This window comes from Microtus pennsylvanicus, chromosome 2 (assembly GCF_037038515.1).
Source record: "Microtus pennsylvanicus isolate mMicPen1 chromosome 2, mMicPen1.hap1, whole genome shotgun sequence".
Lineage (NCBI taxonomy): Eukaryota > Metazoa > Chordata > Mammalia > Rodentia > Cricetidae > Microtus > Microtus pennsylvanicus.
The window spans coordinates 92,581,134-92,605,731 of NC_134580.1; the positions used below are offsets into that span (position 1 = coordinate 92,581,134).

General features: G+C 39.3%; 1 protein-coding gene across 1 annotated transcript; it reads right to left on the reverse strand.

The window, feature by feature from the left end:
* Positions 1-3,001: 3,001 nt before the first annotated feature.
* Znf770 (zinc finger protein 770) lies at positions 3,002-11,145 on the reverse strand. The gene is made up of 2 exons (XM_075961739.1): positions 11,038-11,145; positions 3,002-7,171 (listed from the first exon to the last, which is right to left on the reverse strand). Exon 2 carries the CDS (start codon positions 7,128-7,130, stop codon positions 5,025-5,027), a length of 2,106 nt encoding a protein of 701 aa, XP_075817854.1. The 5' UTR covers positions 7,131-7,171; positions 11,038-11,145; the 3' UTR covers positions 3,002-5,024.
* Positions 11,146-24,598: the final 13,453 nt, after the last annotated feature.

Sequence of the window (24,598 nt, forward strand, 5' to 3'; positions counted from 1 at the left end):
ACTGTGCCCTCCTTGTTCCCTCCTGTTGATGAGCACATCCCCTAGTTCTGTCCAAAGACTGCCAAACCATTTCCTAACCCAGGGAAGGGAACTGAGACTACAAGGGACCCGATGTCCTCCCAGTCCCCTCTTCAGTCTTCTACACCACTGGTTTCCCAAGATGAACTCCGCAAGTCAACTCCTCCACCCATGCACACACTCCTAGACATTTTGCATAAGTATATAAAAATAGAATATATGCAGACATTTTTCGTTTGAAATCCTTTGACTTGCTTCAGGAATCTCTGTGCTGCCTGCACTGCATCTTATAGGTGTCTTCTCAGTAAAAAGAAAATAAAAATATCTGAATATTAAATGCTTGCAGTAAACTCTTCAATAACTTTTTTTTTCTTCTACACCAAGCTGCATCTGAGAATGCGTTTTCCAGATACTGTATTAAGTTGGAAAGAGATACATTCCATTTTTTATTAACTTCTATATTTAAAAAAGTGTTTTCTCAAAACACTAACTTATGTAAATGTAATTGTTGGTTCAGATCTAATGAGTTAGGAATCCTGTTGTGTAGTGCAGTCATCAATACTTCTAACAAAACCAATGAAAACGAAAGCTTGATGACTGTGGTTACTACCAACAGTGGCAACAGTATAGACCTGGAATATCCCCTAAGACTTGGTGTTAATAGCAGGTCCTCAAGCTCAGTGCTATTTGAAGGTGAGCGAACCTTCAAGAGGTGAGTCTAATCTTGAAATCTGCAGGCAAATGGATGGATCTAGAAAACATCATATTGAGTGATGTAACCCAGACCCAGAAAGACAAATATCATATGTACTCATTTTTATGGCTTTTAGACATAAAGCAAAGAAAACCAGCTTACAATTCACAATCCTGGAGAACCTAGACAACAAAAAGGATCCTAAGAGAGACAAACATGGATCTAATCAACATGGGAAGTAGAAAAAGACAAGATCTCCTGAGTAAATTGGGAGCATGGGGACCATGGGGGAGAGTTGAAGGGGAGGGGAGAGGAAGGAAAGGAAGCAGAGAAAAATGTATTGCTCAATAAAATCAATAAAAAAAATGTGAAAAAAAGAGGTGAGGGCTAGTGTGACATGTTTCAGAATTCTTTACACTATGAAGATATCTTTTTTAAGGTGCTTTCTGATTAGTTTAATGAAGATCTGAATGGCAAATAGCTAGGCAGGAAGATGTTAGGTGGGACTTCTGGGGACAGAGAGAACTCTAGAAGAAGAAAGTGAAGTTGCCAACCAGACTCAGAGGAAGTAGCATAGGCAATAAGGAGGGATGAGGTAACAAGTCATAAACAAAATGTAAATTAATGAGTTACTTTAAGTTATAAGAGCTGGTGAGACAAGCCTAAGCTAAAGCCAAGCTTTCATGATTAGTAATAAGTCTCCAAACAGTTATTTGCGGGGTGGTGGTCTCTATAAAGAAAGCATGTTACAGTGACATATTACATTTCTGATTGAGTTGGGCCTTTGAAAGGGATTGTAGGACACTGTCTCTTGTGCTCACTCTCTAGTCTGCAATGCCATAGGGTGAGAAGCTTGTTCAACCACATACTTCCTGCCATGATGCACCACCTTCTAACAGGCCTAATGACACATAGCCAGCTGACCACGCGAACTACTTGAATAAAACCTCCAAGACTTGGGGCCACAATAAACCTTCTTTTGAAGGTGATGACTTCACGCATTTATTAAGCCATAACAGAGTTAACAGGAGTTATAAGCAAAAGGCAGTGGAAGCCCAGGGAATGAGATGGTTGGGTAAATCGAAAAGGCTACCAGAGACACTAAGCTGAACTTTGAGACTCAACGAGAGCTTGTCAGTTTAGCTGAGAGATATGACACACTGTGTAACCCAGTTAATACCATTGCTCCTGTTCTTCACAATTGTTTCCTTGCTTTCTCTAGTGTTAACAGAATTCCACTTAGTACTGACATTCTAAGCTCTTCTAAGTGATGAGAAATCTCAAGATAGGGATTAACTGTCCTCTCTCTGAAGCTTCTAAAAGGCCAACACCACTCAACGTTATTACACAGATCTTGCAAATACTATCTCTAACAAAGGTAAGGTCTTTTGACTTCTAAGCCTGAAGCCTGTCGTTTATCTGCCCTAAATGATCTTTCGTTCTAATAGGTTGTTTTATATAATACATGATAGAATCTATATTTTCCTGCATCATTTTTAAAGGCTTTTCTCCTACAACTGTTAAGGAAATAGAAAGGAATAAAGCCTGATTCAGCTCTTTCATTGAAGGGTGTGAATGTGTGTCTAATTTAAGCCAAAAGTAGATAGACAATAAGATGCAGGAAGAATTATGGTAAAGTACTACTAGTACAAATCTGGAAAGTCAAAGGGAAGGGTAGATAAGTATTTTAATAAGTAGGTCATATGACAAGCAATGGAATTAGCATATTTTTCAAAAGTGATAAGAAAATATCACAAATAAATGATGTACGTGAGGCCAGAGAGATAGCAGAGCAGTTAAGATCATATACTACCTTTGTAGACAATCCAAGTTCCGTTCACAGGACCCACACACAGCAGCCCACAACCACCTGGAAACCCAGTGCCAAGGGACCTGATGCCCTCTCTGGCTTCCATCTTTACCTGCCCCCCAACTACATACAAATATACATGATTAAAAAGAGATCTTTTTTTTTAAAGAGATGAAGTGCATGATTAGATAAGCATGTAACCGTAGTATAGAAAGTGGCACCTGTAGTTTATCCCAATATGATGTGATTTTTTTCTTCAAAAAATGCAAACTGTGTAACATGAAACTTTATTTTTAAATTATTCTGAAATTTGAGTTTTTCAAGACTGTTGACCATTATCTACTTTCCATCAACATATAACATATATATTAAAATCATAAACACTGCTGCAGTATGAATCATGGAGCAGTAATTGCCTTGCTCAGCTAATCAAACTCCATCATGCTCAAGCCTTGAACCACCCAAACAAAAAATTCTAGTTCTCTTAAAAGAGATTTAGAAAGTTTATTATTTCCAGAAAACAAAAATAATTGACTCAACAATAAGTACAGTTCTAGCATGCAGCAAACCATCATTTAACATGTTTATCTTAACATAACTTCATACTTTATTTTCACTTCTACAGTTTCCATAAGAAGCTCGCAATGATAAGTATTTTGTTACAGGTACTTCAAATAGCACTACAGTACATCTCTTGACAAAATTTTTACGATATTCCAACTTTCAATATGAAACAGCTTTAAAGGGCATAAGCCAAAACACAAAACAAAAAACAAAATAAAACAAACCCAAACAAAAAAGTATCTTATTATTACTCAGGCAAAGATTCATATTCATACGAGCACAACATTCAACTCTCCCTGTTTAGGTGGGAAAGAAACATGTCAGGCATTTCCCTTCAAATAAAATTACATAAATAATTGGGGAAGTGCCCAAATCCATAATTTCATACATTAAATAATTCTTGAACTTTTACTCTTGGAAAACACAAACTATTTCTGCTTTGCTTTTATGCAACAGACATGTCCTTCAAGAGTTCTGTGCAAAACCGATTCTGTGAACCACGTCTTGCTTGTACTGGAAAATACACCTCAAATCTCAAAGAAACAGAAGAGAGGTTATTCCTTGAAGCACGTGGCTCTCCTCTTGAGAGGAAGGCACATCTGTTCATCTGTTACTCACACTATCACATTCCATCTCTGTAACTGAAACCCAAGTTTCTGGAGGATCACCTGGGCTGACAGCTTCCCCCTCCCCCCCTCCCACAGTGCAGCTCTTACACCATGGCCAAGACTTACACTTACTCCACTGCCTACACTTCCAACAGCGGGTTTTTCACTATATTTAAGTGTGCTAAATATCCACCCTAGAAAGAGAACAGCTACCCCTTTTTATTGCTGGAAGATGTTTGTCAATGATTGTACAAACTGCCACAAAAGTGAAGGTCAATCTGTGACTAAAATATTTCTCCCACAGAATAGGAGTAAATGAAATATTTTTGTAAAATTATGACAATACTGTTTAGAAAAAAAAATGATGCCCTGAACTCTTTCAGCATTTTATTCCTATACAGGGACAATATCCTTACTAACTGAAGTGACAACGAAGATCAAAATAATACTACAATGTTAGTATCTTTCACAGAGGAGCAAAAACTGAAACTAAGAAGCTACTGCCATTTGATCAAATTTAGCAGATTAAACTTATTTAAGTCATAGGGCCACTCAAAGAGGTGTTAAAGCAAAGTTTTGTCCCTGGCCACTGCTGTCAAGCACCAATGAGCAAACAGGTCCACTGCATTTAAGTGTCTAAAACAATACAACTGCAGACAAGTCAGAAAAGTTCATGACACCTGGGAAATACCCATATAAATGTAAACGATAATGAATGGTAAATACTCCACGGGTTCAACCCACCTTCTTCCTACTTTTCAATTCCTTAGGGAAAAATAACAGCAGGGTTAGGATGGGGACTCATCTGTCTTAGAATGTAAAATTCAAATTCTCAAAAATATCACTGTGAAAAAGCTGTAATTTCTCCCACCCATTTGCACATCTGTTGTCCTCTTGTCCTTTAACTTTTAGGAAAAATGTTTTGCAATGGAGCTTAAGTGTACATGTAAAATAAAGTGTGGCAGGGTGATTTACTAGAGCTGAATGACAATTCTGGCCTCACGTTAGGAGGTATGCATATATATAGACACGCAATGTCTTAAGGAGTAATTCAACATATGAGGCCAGACTGAAGATGATGGAGCTGTAACTTTAACACAGCCAAGGTCATACACAGACCACCTTAGATACCTAGTTATGCCATCAACCTGTGCTATGCCTTCTCAAGTCATTCAGTCGTTTCCGCTGTAACACTGATTTTATTTAACTTTCTCCTTACAATGCAGGACCAGCAATTGCCTATGAAGTCATTCTACCTAATGCTGGCCTTCGGCAAAATGTCTGAGGGTATTATATCACCAGAGACCACAAATACATTAGTGGTTTTGTGTTACATAACCGCTTTCTCTTGAGGTCGTTCTTTAAAGTGAGTGAGCTGATGTCTCTTCCAGTGAGGCGCTTGTCTGAATGTTTTGCCACAGACTGAGCACTCAAATGGTTTCTGCCCTGCATGGATTAAATAGTGTCTCTCTAGTTTGGATGGAGATCGGAAATTTTTACGACAAACACTGCACTGGTAAAGGAGCCCATCACTTCTTTCAGGACGGCCTAAGTAACTGTAACAATGACGGCTCTGCTCTGACTCCAAAAGTGTATTAGTGAGGTAAGACTGCCTGGTCCTACAGTGGGTACCGAGAATGAAATCCTCTGGTTCTGCCTTGACCTCAATTCCAGCTCCCTGATTGGACTCCGAGCCCTCATACTTCTGGAAAACACGGCCCTCACTCTGTTGGGAAGCATTATAGCTAACACCATCACTTGGATGGATGAAAAGTTTGTTCACATTCCCAAGGTTCACTTCCCAGAACGAGCTATAGGGAATCTTTTCAGTATGAGTCAGTTTATGTCTTTTTAGGTGAGCTGACTGTCTAAAAGATTTCCCACAGACATTACAGCCAAAAGGCCTCTGTCCAGTGTGAATCAGATAGTGTCTCTGGAGCTTAGAGACAGAAGGAAACACTTTCTCACATTTATCACAGGGGCACATTTTCTGTCCAGCATGCATATTTTCACTTGAATCTGAAAAGCCACACTGGAGCATGTCACAGTTATTAAAGTGTTCCTCACCTGACGAACCAAAGATTGACAAGTCTTTATTAGTCACTGAACCATCCATAGTTAACATGCTTCCTGTTGTAAAGATACCTTGCAAACTTTTACCCATATTTTGGCTCTGGAATTGCTTTTGCCAAGAAAACGGCAAAGTTAGTGTTTTCTTCTTCTTTTTGTTAACTGTCTTACATGATCCACATCTGCCAAGAGAACCCACAAATGTTCTCTGACTTTGTTCCGGGTTCTGCTCACCAGAAGTACGTTCATAATTTTTCAAGCAGTTGCTTTGAAATGTTCTTTTCTCTGATTGAAGGTTATCTGATTTTTTACCCCCAGCACGTTTAAGTTTAGCCAAGAGCTTTTTAACAATGGTCTTATAGTTGCAGCTTCTTTTGAGCCTGTTTGGAATTCTGCCACCTCTGGCAGGAAGACACTTGTGTCCATTCAAAATCTGCTCTGACTCAAAACATTCTTCACACTCTGAACACTGAAAAGGGACGATATAAATAGAGTGGACATCAAGAGGATTATTCTCCTCAGATTCACCCGTATCACCATTTTCCAAAGCATCCTGCTTTGCATTTAATTTATTAGGTACGGGACATGATTCAGGAGTCTTTCCTTTTAAAGAAAGATTCTGAAAAGTCTTATTCCTAGTGTGGATTTGTTTATGCTTCAGAAGTTTGCTTTGAATCTTAAATCCTTTTTGACAAAAACAACACTGAAAAGGTCTTTCTTCTGAATGCGTGAGTTGGTGGATTTTTAAGTGAGTTGACTGTCGGAAAGATTTACTGCACAGGACACATTTGAAAGGCCTCTGTCCAGTATGAATGAGGGCATGCCTGTCGAGTTTTGACTGTGATGGAAACATTTTGCCGCAGATTGTACACGCATGAATATGCTTTTTTCTCTGTGTAGTGCTATACTTGGGATCAGGCTTCGAGCATGGGTGTAGTGCCCGTCTCTCCTCCGCAGCGAAAGTATTATACCCTCCGTACACGGGCCTCTCCTGCTTGGTCTCAAGCAATCTTCTGACTTTAACATCATTGTGATAGGATTCACTGTGAAGCTGCTGGTGCTTCACAAATGTCTTCAGATTTTTAAAGTGGCGCTGGCAAATACTACAACTGAAAGGCAGACTGTGAGTTAGCTGGTGCCTCTCCAGATGAACCAGCTGCCGGAAGTTCTTATGACATACATCACATTCAAATGGCTTTTGACCGGTATGAATGAGATAATGCCTAGCTAATTTTGATGGTGTTTCAAAATGCTTGAAGCAGATGTTGCAAATATACGGCCTGTTCCTAGGGAGTCTGTTGGCTACACGCTGCTGAATCTTCACCGTTTTTCGGTTGTTTTCAGCCATCGTATTCTTCAGTGGCATACTCCGACGAGCTCCATGGCATCCTTAAGCTCCACAAACATCTACAAATTAAAAGAAAAATAGAGTATTAATTATCAGATTGTACAAAAGCAAGTAATTTAGGCAGAAGATTAAAAGTAAAGAGAATCTCACTTTCTTGTATTTTCAAGTAACTTAACAACCATCTTAGATTAATTCTTTAGAATCACAGAACTAATTTTAAACAGATATAATTCTTGAGTTCTAAAGTTCTATTTTTCTACTTGATAAGCTATATTTAAAAAGACCCAAACTTGATTTCTTAACATTAAATAGTCCTTTTAGTTCCAACTTTCTTCCTTCAATATTAGATATGTCAATGAGTTGCTTGGTCATGATGATGATAATGAAAAGGAACAACAACAACAAGAAGAAGAAGAAGAAAGAAGAAGTAGCAGTAGTAGTAATCACAGTAGTCGTCGTAGTACCTGGTATTGTGGTACATTTCTTTAAGGCCACCAATCACAAGCTAGACACAGGAAGAAGAATCATGGGTTTGAGGCCAATATGGGTTATCCAGCCATTTCAGGCAAGCCTCAGCCAGTGAGGCCCTGTCTGTTCTAATAATAAAGAAATATATTTAAATTGATTAAAAGGTAAAGATTTAAAATACTAAATGAAGACATATTTACATTGAACTATACTACCTACTGTAGCCATGCTCTGGGCATAGAACATTTCATTTATTCATATCTAGATGGTTGAACCACAATATTAAAACTATTTCTTCTTAATGGCACATGCCTTTAATCCCAGCACTATAAGCTGAGGCCACCCTGATTTACAGAGTGAGTTACAGGATAGCCAGCACTAAACAATGAGACCTTGTCTCAAAATCAGATAAAATAAAATATAAATAAATATTTGCTCGGATTTATTTCTCAACATCAACAAAGATGCCAAGAATAATATTCACAGAAGACTCGAGTTTTAATCCTAAATTTGTCACTGCGTAATATGTGTGTCAGGAAAAAGGGAATTCAAGATTCTTTAAAGTGGGAGCCATGCCTTCTCCCATACCAAGCTGCTGTACGAGTCAGTGGCAATAATGGATGTGCATGGATCAGAAAACCATGAAGCAACACAGAAATGTGAACTATTACTGAGCTCAAGCTTAACCACATTTTAAGGTGTAACTCTTATCTCCTTATAATACTGTAGGTTTCTAAGATAAGCATACTAAATTTAGTTTACTTCTCCCTTCTGCTTTGTTGAAGGCTCTGTAACAAAAGAAAGTACAAAAGAATGAGGTTGACAAATTGCATACTTACATATGTATTTATGAGTAAAGAACAGAACGCTGAATGTGGTCCCTTCATCAGGCAATTAAAAACCTGCTCTGTACAGATGTCTCTCAGACACACTACAACTTAAACATTTCTCAGTTCTCACATATCACTGTCCAGAAGAGACAATTTTCTTCTCCTTTTATTACTATTCCATTAGCCTTAATTAAGACAGGAATTAAGACAAAAGCTAAGCAAAGCAAAGCTACACCAGTGCTCCCCTTCTAGGATGTAAGAATTCAGAACTCTATAAGAACTCAGAGCTCTTCTGTCTGCTGGCCTGCCAGTCAACCTATATGTTGCTCATCATCTCTCCTAGAAGACACCTTAAGCACAAAATCAAACACACTCACCGTGCAATCTGAACACGAAAAGAACAAAATTCGAGACACTATTTTGCACTAGTTGCTTATCACAGAGCATCTCAAACTATAGGTCCCTATGCATTATGGACTGTGAAGTCAGCTCAGTGGATGATGATCAGCCCTATTCGTTTAATAGAATATATACCATGTAGCAAGTTCCCGAACATATACCATGTGGCAAGTATAAAAATGCTTTCTGAAACTTCAGGCGGCAGAAGTTGAAAGGTGTGTGCAAGCTGTTCTTCACATACCTGTTCACACAATTCTAGGCAGGGGAACCTACAATCGATCAGTCACTGAGTTCTGTGAGAGGTAATCTATTGTGGTGACAAAGATGAGAGGTCACAGGCAAGTGTACTAAGGAAAGCAGCAGAGTCCTCTTTTCTTCCCATGGGCCATATTATTTTTAAATATACATGCAAAATTAGTGTATTAGTAGCCAAGTGGAAAATGTCATTTAAATAAGAAAGTAAAACAGTCAGACCGTAAGTCACTCTATTAATTTATAAAATACATCATATAACGCATCAACAAACAGCTAGGCTGTGGGAACTTTTACTTCACTCAGTTAAAAAAAAAAGCTAATTGTAAACAATCTGCAGGAATTCCTAAGCATGATGGCATAAAGTTAAGAGCTATGAGAGCTAAAATTACCAGAAACCCAGCAAACTGCAAAGAACTCAGTAATTTCCTTCATTCCTGTCAGGCAATTAATTTAATTCTTCTTGAGCAACCAATGTCAAGGTGGTCAATCAGGACAATGAGCCAAGCTTAAAGCATCAAACCTCTATTCACCTGTTACAACAGTGTAAGAGGGACAAAAGAAGCCAGTTCCCCCAGTGGATTCTTCAACAGAAAGTTGGCAAGTGAGTGTTAAGTGGATATAGTGCACAAGAGAAAAGCTTCTCACAAAGAGTTCCAGACTCCTATAGGCCAACGTGCCAGGGGGAGCGAGGGCTGGTGAAGGGCTGGGAGGAGAAATGAACTGTACTAAGTCTGATGCGGGAAGACAGCTTCTCTCCCTGAAGCAGGTAGGCAAAACCTCTTAATGACTGTGGTCTAGCTACAGGGTTTGGGCCTGGAATAGAGACTTCTCTTCTACACTTCTCCTTTTCTCTCAGTGATTGTTTCTATTGAATACCACTCCCTCTCAAAACAAAAAGTCCCACAACTAAAGCTACACAAGGCAACTATCTGATTATAAATAACAAGAATCGGTCCCATAGAGATCCGGTGCCCCAAAGGGTTGCGACTGAGCAGCCATCACTACTAGCATTAAGACCGGCTATTCCTGTCTCTTGCTTTGGGAAGGCACTTGATGAGAAGAACCCTACCTTGTCAGAATCATTTGTGGCAAGTGGTGATCTCACTTCCTATTTATAAGTAAAAGGTCAGAGATTTCCACACTCCAGGCACAATCCCCCGTGCGCTTAGAGGTTTAATCCCATTTCAACTGTCTTTTCTCTCCACTGAATTTTCCATCATTAAAAAAAATACACTAAGGCTATTTTTTATGCTAAAGTGAAACAATACAAACCAATTGATGCACTCAATGACTCAATCTAGATATTATCATAGAGTTCAAACAACATTAAGCCAGGTAACTTAAATAAAAACGGACACCAATAACATCTAATGTTGTCTCAGGGTCGAAAGCACCATTGTTTCCGTTGCTTTAAGGAAACACCACTGAAAAGACATCTCAAATGCATCACAAAAGCAAATGAACAAGAAACGAAACACCTGAGAAAAACGTCGACTTCCAGCTGGAGAATTCTCTCTGGTGACATTTACAACAGTCTTAGCCTCTTTCTACCTTGTTCTGCCCACTGCCAACTCTCTTGGCCTTCAACCATCAGCTTTGCCTTAACTTGAACTATATTTCCAGCCTAATCTCCGGCAAGCGAAGAGCATTTTGGGGGTCCAGCTGAGTTCAGCGGCTGTAAAAATCCCATGCCCGGTATGGGCAAGGGTGAAAGCTCCACTGACTGCAGCCAGATGATGGTGTTCAGGAGAAGAGCTGAGTGAAAGACGGGAAAGAAGTGACTTGACCCCAGGAGGCTGGGCACAGGGCTCAGCTCTTTTGAGTTTACCGCTCCCACGGAGCGCACGCCAGGAGCTGAGGTCGTGGCACCCTCATCGGTTCCCCGAGAACCTCGGCGGGGTTGAGGCAGGTCTGACCCTCCCCGGGGTTCATTCCCCCCTCGCACGCAGGCTCCTGAGGTCCTCCACACGCACCTGCAGCTGCCAAGGGCCCGGCAGCGGCGCATCTCCCAGCCAGGGGCTCGCGAAGACAGCAGGCGAGCGCACGGCCGCAGGGTCGGCGCGGCGACCGGCTGAGTGCGCAGGCGCGGCGCTCCGGAGCGCTCGGAAAGCCGTCCTGTCGGAAACAGCGTCTCGCGATCTCTGGGCCGGCGCTCGCTTCGTGGATGACCGGGGGTCCTAGCACGCTGTCCGCCGGGTACCGCTATTTCCAAGGAGAGAAAAACAGAAGACGCAGAAAGTGTGCACTTTCCATAGTCCGGTTACCAACCCTTCATTGTGGAAATCCCAGACAGGACCGACTGCAAGACTTGGCTCTTACTGGAATGCAGGGTCAGAGTTCTAAACCCACTTATCTTTTGTTAGGTCGGGGCTGTGGATAAAATTCTCCGTATTAGGTACATTCTGGATTAGGACTGTTCTCAGCAATTCATATTTTTGTCAATACAACGATGAGGGTTTCTGGAAAGCCACTCTTGTCAAATTGGTAAGCTTCGGGTTCAGCGACAGATCCTGTCTCAAAGAAGTAAGTTGGATGCAATTGAGGACCACTGTTGTTGAATCTAGTCTCCACGTACCTGTACACACATAGAGTAACACATGCCACATGCATACAACAAAACTCAGCTTCCCTTTCTTCATTTGTAAAATTGGAACATAATCACTTATCTAATGACATATCACATGAAAAGCATCAAGGATTCACTTCTGAATATATAAGTATCAACCAGGCCTTCAAGAACAGACAGATAGGTATAATGTGATAATAGATCATATGTGCAGTGTGTATGGAAGATACAACGTCTTTGGGTGGAAATGCATTCAGAGCTAAAGCTCTAGTCAGGCATGCATGCAATGTCTATGTTTATCAAGCATTCCCTGCATACCAAGCCTATTCTAGGAATGGGTAAATTTTCAGAAAAGTAAAACCAGAATCCATCACAGTAAATTTTATATACTACTAAGGGAGGTAGAAAATAAACAGTAAAATATAAGATATGTTGAACATTAGTAAGAATAGAGGAGAAGTCGGGCATAAAAGTAAGGCGGGAAGTTTTGTGGGCAATGTGCTGATTTGTTTCAGCAGCCAATGATGCACCCCAGAGTCTTAATGATTATCTAGATTATGTTGGCCTGAAGATACGTCTTTGAGGAGGGAATTGTCTTGATGGTTAGGTGATGTAGGAAGACCCAGCCCATTGTGGCACATTCCCTAAGCAGTATAAGAGAGAATAGTAACTTAAAGTCAACAAGATCACATTTATTCTCTCTATGCTTTTGACTGTTGATGTGTGTCACTTGCTGGTGGAATTTCTGCCTTGACTTCCTGAAAATGATAGACTAGAAATGAAAACTAGTCAGTTAAATAGTCCCTTTTCCCGTACGTTGCTTTTTGTCAGAGTGTTTGTCATAAAAACACAGAAGGAACTAGAACAGGAAGGACTCGACAACATCTTAATAGGTGACCAAAGATGGCCTTACTGAGAAATTGTGTGTGTGTGTGTTTTAAGTAAAATAGAAACGAGAGGAATAATGCATGGCAAGTGGAGGTAGTACTGTACTACAACAGAGTGAGAACTTTTGTCACAGGCAGTTATGTAGAGAAGAGGCCAAGCATAGAAGACGTAGGAGAAAGAGTGACAGATGGGAAGCGAGTAGATCTGAACTGAGTATGAATTCCAGGAATAAGGGCTAATAGCAGCCCTGTGGCTCATTCAGCTAATAACTTAGAACAAGTGTTGCTCCTCAGGTTGTTTGCAAAAGCTCAAAAAGGTCTTCTATACTGGTACTTTCTTGTTTGTCATTATTTACATGTAGTTTGAAGACTTCCAGAGGCAGAATCAGAAGCTCGCGTTTTAATGCTGTTGCAGTGACAGGCCTCCCAGGAAGTCACCTCGTTTCCCCATCTTCGTTATTTAATTTCTTTCCTGTTCCCTGTGGGGCAATCAACAAAGCCACCTGCTTGCCTTCTTCATGGACATAGACAGCTTGCTAAAAATTTGAGTTCCTCAAATAGAAGCACCTATCTTTAGGCAATTATCAAAGAAAATATCCAACAAACACAGCTCCCTTTCTAAGAGGGGCTTTGTGAGTAAAATATCTCCATCATACACTTCCTTAGAAAAAAATTTTCAAACTCTTGTATATTTTGCCATACATTTTTTGGTTTTTGTTTTTTTGAGAATGGGTTTCTCTGTGTAACAGTCCTAACTGTCCTGGAGCTAGCTCTGTAGACTAGGCTGGCCTCAAACTCATAAAGATCCACCTGCACACCTCAGGAGTGCTGGGATTAAAGGCATGTGCCACCACCACCCAGCTTTGTCATATATTTTTTGAAGACCTTAGGGCTTGGGGATGAGATGAAGAATGAGGGAGGAAAGAAGAGAATTACTTGAAATTAGAAAACACAGACTATTACAGTTGTGGTTTACCAAGGGCCACTGGACCACTTGTAACTCACATCTAGCTCCAGCCTCCAAACAGGTTGCAGGATCGCTGCTCTAAAGCTCCATTCTAGAGAACAGCTTTTGTGTTTCTCAATCTAATTCAGCAGTTGCATCATTCCATCCACACTGTTCAGTTGTCCATGTGTTGAGTCCCATCCAGGAATGCTGAGGATCCAGAGTTATATAGAAATATGGCAGTCTCATTAATTTGAGCTTTCCTTTGTACATGTGCATATATGTTTGCATGCTTTTTTGTATATGAATGCATGCATATACAAAGGTGCATGTTGGAGGTCTGAAGTGCATTACTCGCCACATTATATGTTGAGGTTGGGTCTCTTACTGAACCCAGAACTCACTGTTTCAGCTGGGCCAGCTAGACATCTTGTTTCTGGGAACCCCTATGTCTGTCTCTGCTCCAGGGATTTCCTGTCTCAGCCTCCATGTGCTGAGATTGCCACACCCACTGATATATATGTGAGTCCTGGGCATCTGAACTCCAATAAGTCCTCACGCTTGTGTAGAAAGTACTTTACCCATGGATCCATCTCTCTAGCCCCAAACTGCAAGTGTTGATCATACTTGTTAAACCTTATGACCAGACTAACATCTTAACTCTCACTGGATAATTCTCTGATAATTACATGCTCAAGGTATAGGCCCACCAAGGAGGGTAGGAAGAACTATGGTACTTGCAGAGTTTTTTCTCATGGGACCAGGAGATTTTAGCGCCATGAATCTCATGTTTTAGGTTCCTGATTTCTGAATTTTGATGACAGAATTCTTCTAATGGATATATTATGCCAGAAAAAAAAGAACAGCTGTCTCTGTAAGAGTTAGAACAAATGTCATGTAGATATTTTCCCTCAGTTCCTGGTAACTAGTAGTTTGGATTTGGTATATATTGACTTGTTATTTATTTATTTAGGTTTTTGAGACAGGGTTTCCTTGGGTAGCCTTGGCTGTCCTGGAACTCATGCTGTAGACCAGGCTGGCCTTGAACTCACAGAGATCTGCCTGCTTCTGCCTCACAAGTGCTGGGATTAAAGGTACGCACCCCCATCTGGCTTAACTTGTTATTTTAAATTGTGCATATTTATGAGGTACCCTATGGTGTTCCATTGTACAATGTCCAAATCAAAGATAGCATGCTAATTGCCTCAAACAGTTATCATTTCTTTGTGGGGAAAGCATTGAAAGTGTTCCCAGTTATTTTGAATTATACAGTATATTATCTAAAGACACCTTACTGTGACCTTATTTCTCCTATCTAGCTGTGAGTGAGTACCCATTGACCAATTGTTCATATCCCTCCCTGTATTATGAGGCTGCTCATTTGTTTCCCGGCCACCAAGACCTGAAATAACCACACAGAAACTATGTTAATTGGAACACTGTTTGGCCAATGACTCTAGCATATTCCTCGCTAGCTCTTACATCTTGAATTAACCCATTTCTATTATTTGTATTTTACCACAAGGCTCATGGTTTACCCGTAAGGTTCTCCGGCGTCTGTCTCCTTTGGTGGCTACATGGCTTCTCCTTGAGTCTGTCTTCTTTTCTTCTCTATCTCTACTTAGAATTTCCGCCCTGCTCTATTCTGTGCTGCAATAGGCCGAAAGAAGCCCCTTATTCATTAATCAATGAAAGCATCACATATACAGAAAAACCTCCCACATCACCTCCCAACCTCCAACATTTCTTAGTGTCTGATAGCGTTTGCTGCTCAATTTTTTATGAGATCAACTTTTAAAAACCCCTCCTATAAGTGAGATCATCCAGAACTATTTGTTCTGGCTTATTTCAATAAATATAATGGCCCTTAGATCCCACTATACTATTACAAATTTTTAAAGACTGAATAATATATCATTGTGTACATACATCACATAAATTCATTAGCTGATGGATACTGTTGGTTAAATTTAGTCCTGCATATTTTTTAAGCTATTGCAATATTGATTTGTTTTGTTCAGATTTTTGCTCTTGGCATGTAAAACCGTTACTGATGTCTGTGTGTTGAAACTTTGCCAGATTTATTTGTTCAAACTGGTTTTTGATGAAGCCTTTATAGTTTGTTGTATATAATGATCATGTCTTTCTCAAACAGTGACAATTTGATGCATTCCACCATCATTGAGATGTTCTTTGCTTATTTCTATTGCCCTACTCTTCTGGTTTGGACTCCCAATACTGGGTTGAATAAGTAGTGATGGTGGTCTGTTTTATCTTGTTCAGGACTTAGATAGAAAAGATTTAGCTTTTCTTTCTTTGGCGTGATGTTTATTGTGGTGTTTATTATGTGGAAATATTTTTCTTCAGTACAACTAACTTGTTCAGGATTTTTATTGTGAATTATTGAATTTTTATCAAATACTTTTCTGCATCTGTTAAGATGAGCGTGTGTCTAAAACTTCATTCTGTTGATGTAGTACATCACATTTATTAATTTGCAAACTGACTGTCCTTAGGACCTTAGAGTATATCCTACTGATCACAGTGATTATTTTTGTTAATATGCTTTTTGTATTCCTTTGCTAGTATTTGGTTGAGGATTTTGTTTTGATGCCCATCAAGAATGATTAGCTTGTAGGTTGTTGCTGTGTGTGTACATATCCTTACTTGTAAACTGAATTTGAAAGAATTTCCTACTCTTCAAATTTTGGGATAATTTGACCATTTCTGTTAGCTCTTATTTAAATATTTGAATCCAACAGCAAGCTCATCTGTTGTTGATGGGCACTTTTAAGAGTTATTTTATATTATAAAGTCAATTTCACTATTGATTGATATGTTTGGGTTTTCTATTTCCTTGAGGTCAAGTTTCATTAAAGTGTTGTCTTAGTTTGTTTTCTGTTGCTGTGATCAAAACCACAACGATTGCTTTTCGGGCTGGGGGGAAACTTAATTGGGGGAAGGGGAGGGAAATGGGAGGCGGTGGCGGGGAAGAGACAGAAATCTTTAATAAATAAATAAATTAATAAAAAAATTAAAAAAAAACAGTAAAAAAAAAAACAAAACCACAACCAAAAGTCACTTGGGAGGAAAAAGTTTTATTTGGTTTTAAATGTCACTAGCAGTCTGCTAGATTTTGTAAGTATGATTCCCAGTAAGAAGCCATGTTTTTCTGTTTAAAGCCCTGGAGCTTTGTTGGTTATGTGTATTTACCAAAAGAAAGGAACCCATTTGTACCCTGGGCTAGGAAACTTGTTATTGTTACCTACTATTGTGTCACTGTGATAATACTGTCATAAAAATTTAAGAGGATGAATAGATTTTTTTTTTGTCTCATAGTTTCAGAGGTATTAGTCCATCATGGTGTGTAGGGTATGGCAGAAAAAAGTATCACCATGACATTCAGCAAACAAAGAAAAAGGACTATTAGAAAGAGCCAGGGCACAATATGGACCCCAAGGACAGACCTACCCCCTGGTTACTTTTAAGAAGGCCCTACCTCTTACCTTTTACCACATCCCAGTAATGCTGTCAAGGGACCAGTCCATTCACCTGGGCAAAACCCTCCCGATGGAGTTGTCTCTGGAAGACACTGAGACATGGTCTTTACTAACCAATCAGATGTTTCTTAATTAAGTCAAGTTCACAGACTGATGCCTCTAACTCTGACCAGTTCTTTGAGTAGTTGTCTTATCCCCAGGTAACTTACTTAAAAAGTTGACATAACATCTCAACTTTTACCATGAGCTTCTGAGTTTCGTCTGTACACTTGTCTTTAAATTTCTTCCATGTTAACTGATCCAAAAATCCTGATTTTTCCAAATGTCTCCTCAACAGTGATGTGGAAAGATTTGCTGCTGAGCCCATTTAATAGTAAATGCACATGTAAAAGTCATTTCTCCAACCAGTTATTGATAACCAACATTATAAAAAAACCTGCCATACACACCCAGAAATTTCCCATACTGACTAGCCATATAAAGAATCCAGCTACTCCTAGGAAATAAATGGCAGCTAAGAAATAAATGCATTCTTAATTCTGTACTCTGGAAATGATTATTGCCCATATTTCACCTGTCACCTCTATATTATTTGTGTGGAATATAGAAATTCTCCTTTCTGGGGCTGGAGAGATGGCTCTTCCAAAGGTCCTGAGTTCAATTCCCAGCAACCACATGGTGGCTCACAACCATCTGTAATGGGGTCTGGTGCCCTCTTCTGGCCTGCAGGCATACACACAGACAGAATATTGTATACATAATAAATAAATATTAAAAAAAGAAATTCTTTCTGTATTACCTAATATTTATACAGTGTTTCTTGTGGCATGTAGCATCAACTAGCAGTTCTAATAGTTCCAAGATCAGAATCTCATCAGCAAGGGATATTATTGCATTAAGAAATAATAGGCTTTAATTAGCTCAGTGTTGAGTTAAGTTGTTCAGTTCATAATCCTGGGCAGATGTGAATGTGTCATCATGCTGAAAATAGTCTTTGCAGATTCATCGAGAAATTTCAATATGAAATTATTCTGGGTTTATAGTGAATCTTAAATGGAATAATGTATTCTTGAGAAAGCAAGCAAACAAGAAGAGCATGCAGAGGTGGTCATCTGAACACAAAGGCAAGGATGGTAATTTTTGCTGCCATCAAACACAATATTCCTAGACTGCTATACACTGAAGAGGCAAAGAAGAACTCATGGGCCTATCAAACCATGTCCTTTATGTTACCTTGTGTATTAGTCACTTTTTTGTTGCTGTGATTAAACACCACAACCAGGCAACTTACAGAAGAGAGATTTTATTTGAGCTTTTGGTTCAAGAGGAATAAGAATCCTTCACGGTGGGGAGTCACGGCAGCAAGAGCAGGCAGCTAAGATCTCACATCTTCAAACATAAGCATAAAGAAGATAAAAACTAAAGGTGACAGTGAAGGAAGTCATCCCCTGTGACATCCGTCCTCCACCAAGCCATACTTCCTCAACTTCCTCAAACAGTGCCACCACTAGAGACCAAGTGTTCAAATACCTGCGGCTATGTGGGACATTTCTCATTTAAATCACCACACCTTGTAATAGTGTAACAGAACTCTAATGAGAATCCAGATATATGTTTAATATCTTGACAAGTACTCACTGAACAACGTAATGTACCAGACAAGAGAAATAAGAAAATCCTTTTGGTTAACTGAGATCTTGATAGTGATGTGGAAAGAGAAAATAATAAACACAAAAAGCAAGCAAAAAGATTTCTTCCTTCTTTCCTTCCTTCTTTCTTTCCTGGGATTCGATTTGAACACAAGAGCTCACTCATGCTAGGCAAGCAGTCTATCTCTGAGCTTCTACTAACCAAGGCAATCTCTGAAGGTGATAAGAATTGCTAAGACAGAGTTATTCGAAAGAATATTAGAATGTGAGCACTTACAGTCTTTGTTTTTCAGATCACATTGTCAGAAAAGGTCCTGGAGAAGATGAAATATGAACTGACATCTGAACACAAGAGCTAAGAATTTGTGTACAGGATAAAGAATGTTGAAAGCAGATGTTACAGCTAGTGCAGGGGCCTTTTGGTAGGAATTACTTGACTTCCGAGAACAGATGGGAAGGCAGCAGTTTTTGCATGGTAACCGAGTTAAAAAGGCGGTACTGACTTCAAGTTGCCTTGAGTGGTAGGGGTTTCGTCCTGTGCAGCCTTCTAAATCACAGTCAAGAGTTGGTATTTTATTCCAGACACAATAGGACACATTTGGAAGGTGCAAAGAAGGAAATAAAAGATGTGATTTGTCAAATGAATGAACTGTTGCCATGGTGATGTTGAAGGAAGGAAAGGACCCATAGTGTGTCAGTTTGGCTAAGGAATTAGATTCTCCTGTGGGACATATACCTTCATCATCAATAGGATAGGAAGTGGTGAGACTGACTGTGATTTTCTCCTCAGAGGCCCAAGGCTTAATCCTTACAGAGTTCAGTTAGTGCCCGTTTCCTATTTCCACACCCATCGCCTCTTCTAAGTGTTAACTCTAGGCTCTGACTCAGAGTGTGCTTTGTTAGTCAGTTTATTCAATTGCACAATCAGAACTCCAATATTTACACGAGGAATTGATCAAGAAGCCTCAAGATCTGCGACTGACTGAAGCCAAGGTAGCAGTGGTGTTCTAGCTCCTCCCTCTGTAGCTCTAGGTCTGCCAACCCAGCCCAGTGTCCCAGTTCTAAGGCTCCACATCCTCCCAAAACAGCATCAGCAACTGGGGATTAAGTGTTCAAACACATAAGTCTATGAGGCTCATATCAGATTCAAACCATAACTAAATGGCTGAACAAGAAATGGAATATGTGATTTCCTGGACATAGCCTTAAAGGTCAGGAACACATGGTTACTCCCTCCTTCTTTCTCCCGTCCCTTAGATACTGTACAAATTTGCCAGAACCCCAGGAGCATTCTAGTCTTTTTACATCATGGGAACAGGCCAGCTCAGTGATCCCTCCCTCTAAGCTTTCACAGGTCGGTACTGTCATAGTTAAGCCACCACTGCTTTGGTTTCCTATTACACACAATAATTAGTAATATGACACCCCACAACTAACACCTTTTCTAAACACACCAAGATAAATATGTTTGCTTCCAGCAAGGACCTAACTGGCACATCTGTTATTCAGGTTATGTGTGATTTAGTTTTTACACACCAAGGAAGTTCCCCATGTATTCAACCCAAAGTTTTTTTTTTAACTTCCGAAAGAATTATAGCACATTTATTAGTATCTATTATTAAAAGCACCACGATTCCTCTAGGGAAGCAAGAATTGATGCACATTTTCCTCACAGCATCTCACATTTCATAAGCCCTTGTTTAAGATTAACTCGAATCATTAAACAACACAAAAATTCTTTTACAACTACAAAATACAAGCTGTCTTCTGAGAGACTGAAAATGTGAGTTTAATATAATGCATAATATAATGTCAAAGAGGTGCCCAAAATCTATGCAGTATTGGTGAAGACAGTCCTACTCCCTGATTTCCAGCTGCTCTGGTTTCTGTCTTACCACACATCCAATTGCTCTGGCCAGATGTTACCCAACATTAGGACAGGAATTTCTGCCCCTGTTCAAGAGTGCAAGTCACTAAACAGGGAGGAACAATATGAAATGTATAACTAATGAAAAACTAAACTAAAGCATGTATTCAATTTAGTTGATTTGGTTCTTCATTTGCTATGTGTGGAGCATTTGTCTGTGTTTTAAAATCTGCTGTGTTCTATACTATACATGGCACAATTCTGAACCATAACCAATTTTTTTAAAGTGATAGCTACTAAAATAAATCAGGAAATGTTCCAGTATCTTGTACAAGTTAAGAATGAATTTTTTTAAGTTTCATATTTTGTTTGTATACTTGGGGTGAAGAGTTGGCCACACAAGGCAGGTCATAACCTTCTATAAACTCAGTCCCAGGGATCCTGTTCCAATTTCTGGCCTAATCAGGCACTGCATGCATATGCTATATGTACATGCAGACAAAATACTCAAACATGCGAGAATATATATATATATATATATATATATATATATATATATGTATTGAAGCATGGTGGTTTAACCAGGCATGGTGGTTTGCACCTCTAATCCCAGTGATTGTAAGGTAAAAGTAGGATCTCTGTGGTCCAAGTCACTTACTTAGCAAGTTCCGGGCTAACCTGAGACCTGCCAACAACAACAACAACCAAAAAACCCAAAACTAATTTATATTGATAGTTATTCATACTCGGCACTTTAGCAAGTTTTTAGTCTCTATATTTATTAACTGCCACACACAGCAAAACCAACAAATTCTCATCACAAAACATTCAAGAAATCTGGGACACAATAAAAAGACCAAACCTAAGAATAATTGGGATAGAAGAAGGAGAAGAAGTACAGCTCAACGGTCCAGAAAATATATTTAATAAAATTATAGAAGAGAACTTTCCCAACCTAAAGAAAGATATTCCTTTGAAGGTTCAAGAAGCATACAGAACACCGAATAGACTGGACCAAAAAAAAATCTCCTCACCATATAATAATCAAAACACAAAACATACAGAATAAAGAAAGAATATTAAGAGTTGCAAAGGAAAAAGGCCAAGTTACTTATAAAGGTAAACCTGTCAGACTTACACCTGATTTCTCTATGGAAACAATGAAAGCCAGTCATGAGCTTTTAACTAAGTTTTACAGTATTGTGAATAAATTTCCTTCTGTGGCACAGGTCTCATCTGAAATCAAATGTAGGATTGCACCAGTGGGCACACTCAGCAGCCACTCAGCCTTGTAGTTTGCAGGGTCCAGTGGCGGTCAAAACCACTGGTATCTCTGATCCCACAGCAGCCTGCTTTGCACTTCCAGTGCTCAGAAGTATTGTGTCAGGGAGAATGTTTCCTGGTCCGTTCCAGGTGGACCTCACTATGTCCCACATGGAAAGTGAGTCGTATCTTCAGCTATGAGGTTTCATTATCTAGTTATGGTGGAGGTCAAGAGCAGTAGCAATAGCCTGCATGGTTCGGGGTGTCTCTGGGGTCTCTCTAAAACAATAACTTTTGGAGCATATCTATATCATGCCTAGAACTGAGATTTTTTTGTTTAATAACCCATATTTTTGGGAACAGCGCTGTGCACCCATGCAGAGTACTTCCTGCTCAAAAACCTTTTAAAAAGTACTTTTATGTTTTCCAATTAGCTTGCAAACTAGTGGATTTTCATGAGGCTTCTTCATGCATCCTTAGGTTGGGATAATCTTTTCCTTATCGTCTCCTCTCTTAGCACACCCTGTCCTTTCTCTAGCCTTTAGCCACCAATACACCCCCTTTCTCCTTTTATGCCACCTGTGTTCTGTTGTCCCCCTCTAACTGATTTTTGGGGGGCATTTGGAGATTGTAGGTTTCTTTATAGCTTTTCCATGCGCCATTCATTTGATTAAGAATTCCATTAACACTTTATTTCCCATCCTCTACCCTCCTGCATGCTTGAAACCTTTTACTCTAGGTATTTCCTTCTCTATTTTCATTTTACCTGCTTTTTTTCCCTATCCATCTTCTCTCAAGGCATCCAATCACCAATGACCTATTTTTTTTTAATTTTCTGGCTTCTATATGTACTCCTGATTAAACATATACAACTTTTATTTTAACAGCATGAGATGTGGTGATGGCCTATGCAAATGTGTGTATATGGTTCTAAAAGGGACAGACAAGAATAAAACAACTCCACTAACTATTGACTTGCCAATCCTTGGAGGACAGTTCCCTCCCACTTTAAGACTTAGTGAACGTTCAACCTCCAAAGCCTCAGCATCAGCAAAACAGAAGCCTAGTAAAGCTAGCACAGTAATTTATGCATGGTTTGAATGAACTGGGGAGTAAAGTGGTATGTAATATGCGTCACGAGTCAGATTGTCAAACTAATACATAGCGTATTTGTAGCTATTTCTCAGTCTCTGTCCAATCATTTAATAGTTTCCATCTGCTTGCCTGTGCTTTGGTGAATCTCACCCACCAAAAGCAAGTGGAAGACTGTCAAGTAAAAATTTATTTCCTTTTCACCACCCTTGCCTTCACCACATTCTCTAGCACACTTTCTAAGTGGTCTGTAGACTTTCCCTGTCTGAGTCTGAACATGTCTGAATGTTATAGACATACAAAACAAATATTCCTGCTTGATCTTATGTGATCCATAAGAATTTAATAGTATGAATGGATTTTGCTTACACACATGCACAAAACACACACACACACACACACACTCTCTCTCTCTCTATATATATATATATATTTATATATATATATATAATCTTTTTTGAAAATACAGATGGATATTCCTTATTCTTTTAAATGATTGCTTTGTGTCCCATTGCATGAGTAGTCTATCTTCTGGTGTGTGAATAGCTCCCTTTAAAGATTTTGTTATGGAAAAACAACCCTTCAAGCAAAATTTCTTTTTTAACAATTTGTTGTTACATTTATTTATTTTGTGTGGGTGTGTATGTACACACATGCGCACATGCGTGTGTGGAGATAAGAGAACAAACTACTGGATTCTGTTCTCTTTTCCACCATGTGGATACCAGTAATAGAACCCAGGTGGTCAGGCTTGACAGCAAGTGCCTTTGCCTGCTGAGCCATCATAGTGGGCCTCAGCAAGTCTTCTTATATTGCTGCTTTGGAGTGCTTAGGTGATGCTTTCTAATGTTCGTTGGCAACATATTTATAGAAATGGATATCTTTTATTTTTTAAAGCCAATGAGAACTCATCCACATCAACCTCCAAACACAAACGAAAGATGGTTTTATACGAATGGTAAAAGTGGTTAGGAGCTCAGATCCAATAAAAAAGATCTCCAACATCTTGTCATTTTCTTCTAAATTTAGATCACCAGCCTTAACTTGTCAAGAAAAATTATTCTGGAGATTGTCCTTAAAATACTTTCATTTAATTTCATCATGTCTTTTTTCTTAAGGATTTCTGAGAGGGGAGGCGCAGCCTGGGAAACAATCAATCACTAGAGTTCAGAGATGGAAGCTGCCAGAAGGTGAGAGCGGTGCTTTCACAGTGGAGAAATGATGTGCTGAGGGACCTGGGTCATCCAGAGCATTTAGTAACCCAACCCTGTCCTTAAATAATGCCCTACTCCCAGAGGAGCAGACACCCTGAGAGCCACTGCTTGTTAGGTGTGGGCCTTAAACAAGTAGCTTAACTCTCTTCTACCTTAGATCCTTGAAATGATCATGATAATGGTGTCTACTTTGTGAGGTTCTTATGAAAAAAATTAAGAGCTATCATTTATAAAGCATTGAAGGGACTGTAACATAGTAATCACTTCACAGGTGTTAGTTAAATAAAATGTTAAGCAAAATGTAAGCACAGAGGTTATCCTGCCATCCTGAAACTTCCTAAGTTGAAAGAAATATATGTACGTATGTAAAATTCTTCCTCATTCTCTTACCAACCCCTTCACTGTAGACACTTTTCTATCCAATGCTCACAGAAGCCCCACATTTCAATAGTATGTTTCAATCAGAAATGTTGGGGTACAAAAAATGTATTTATATGTGTAACTGATTTTCAGGTAATTGCTGTGTATTCTTTGTGTTCAACAAACTGTT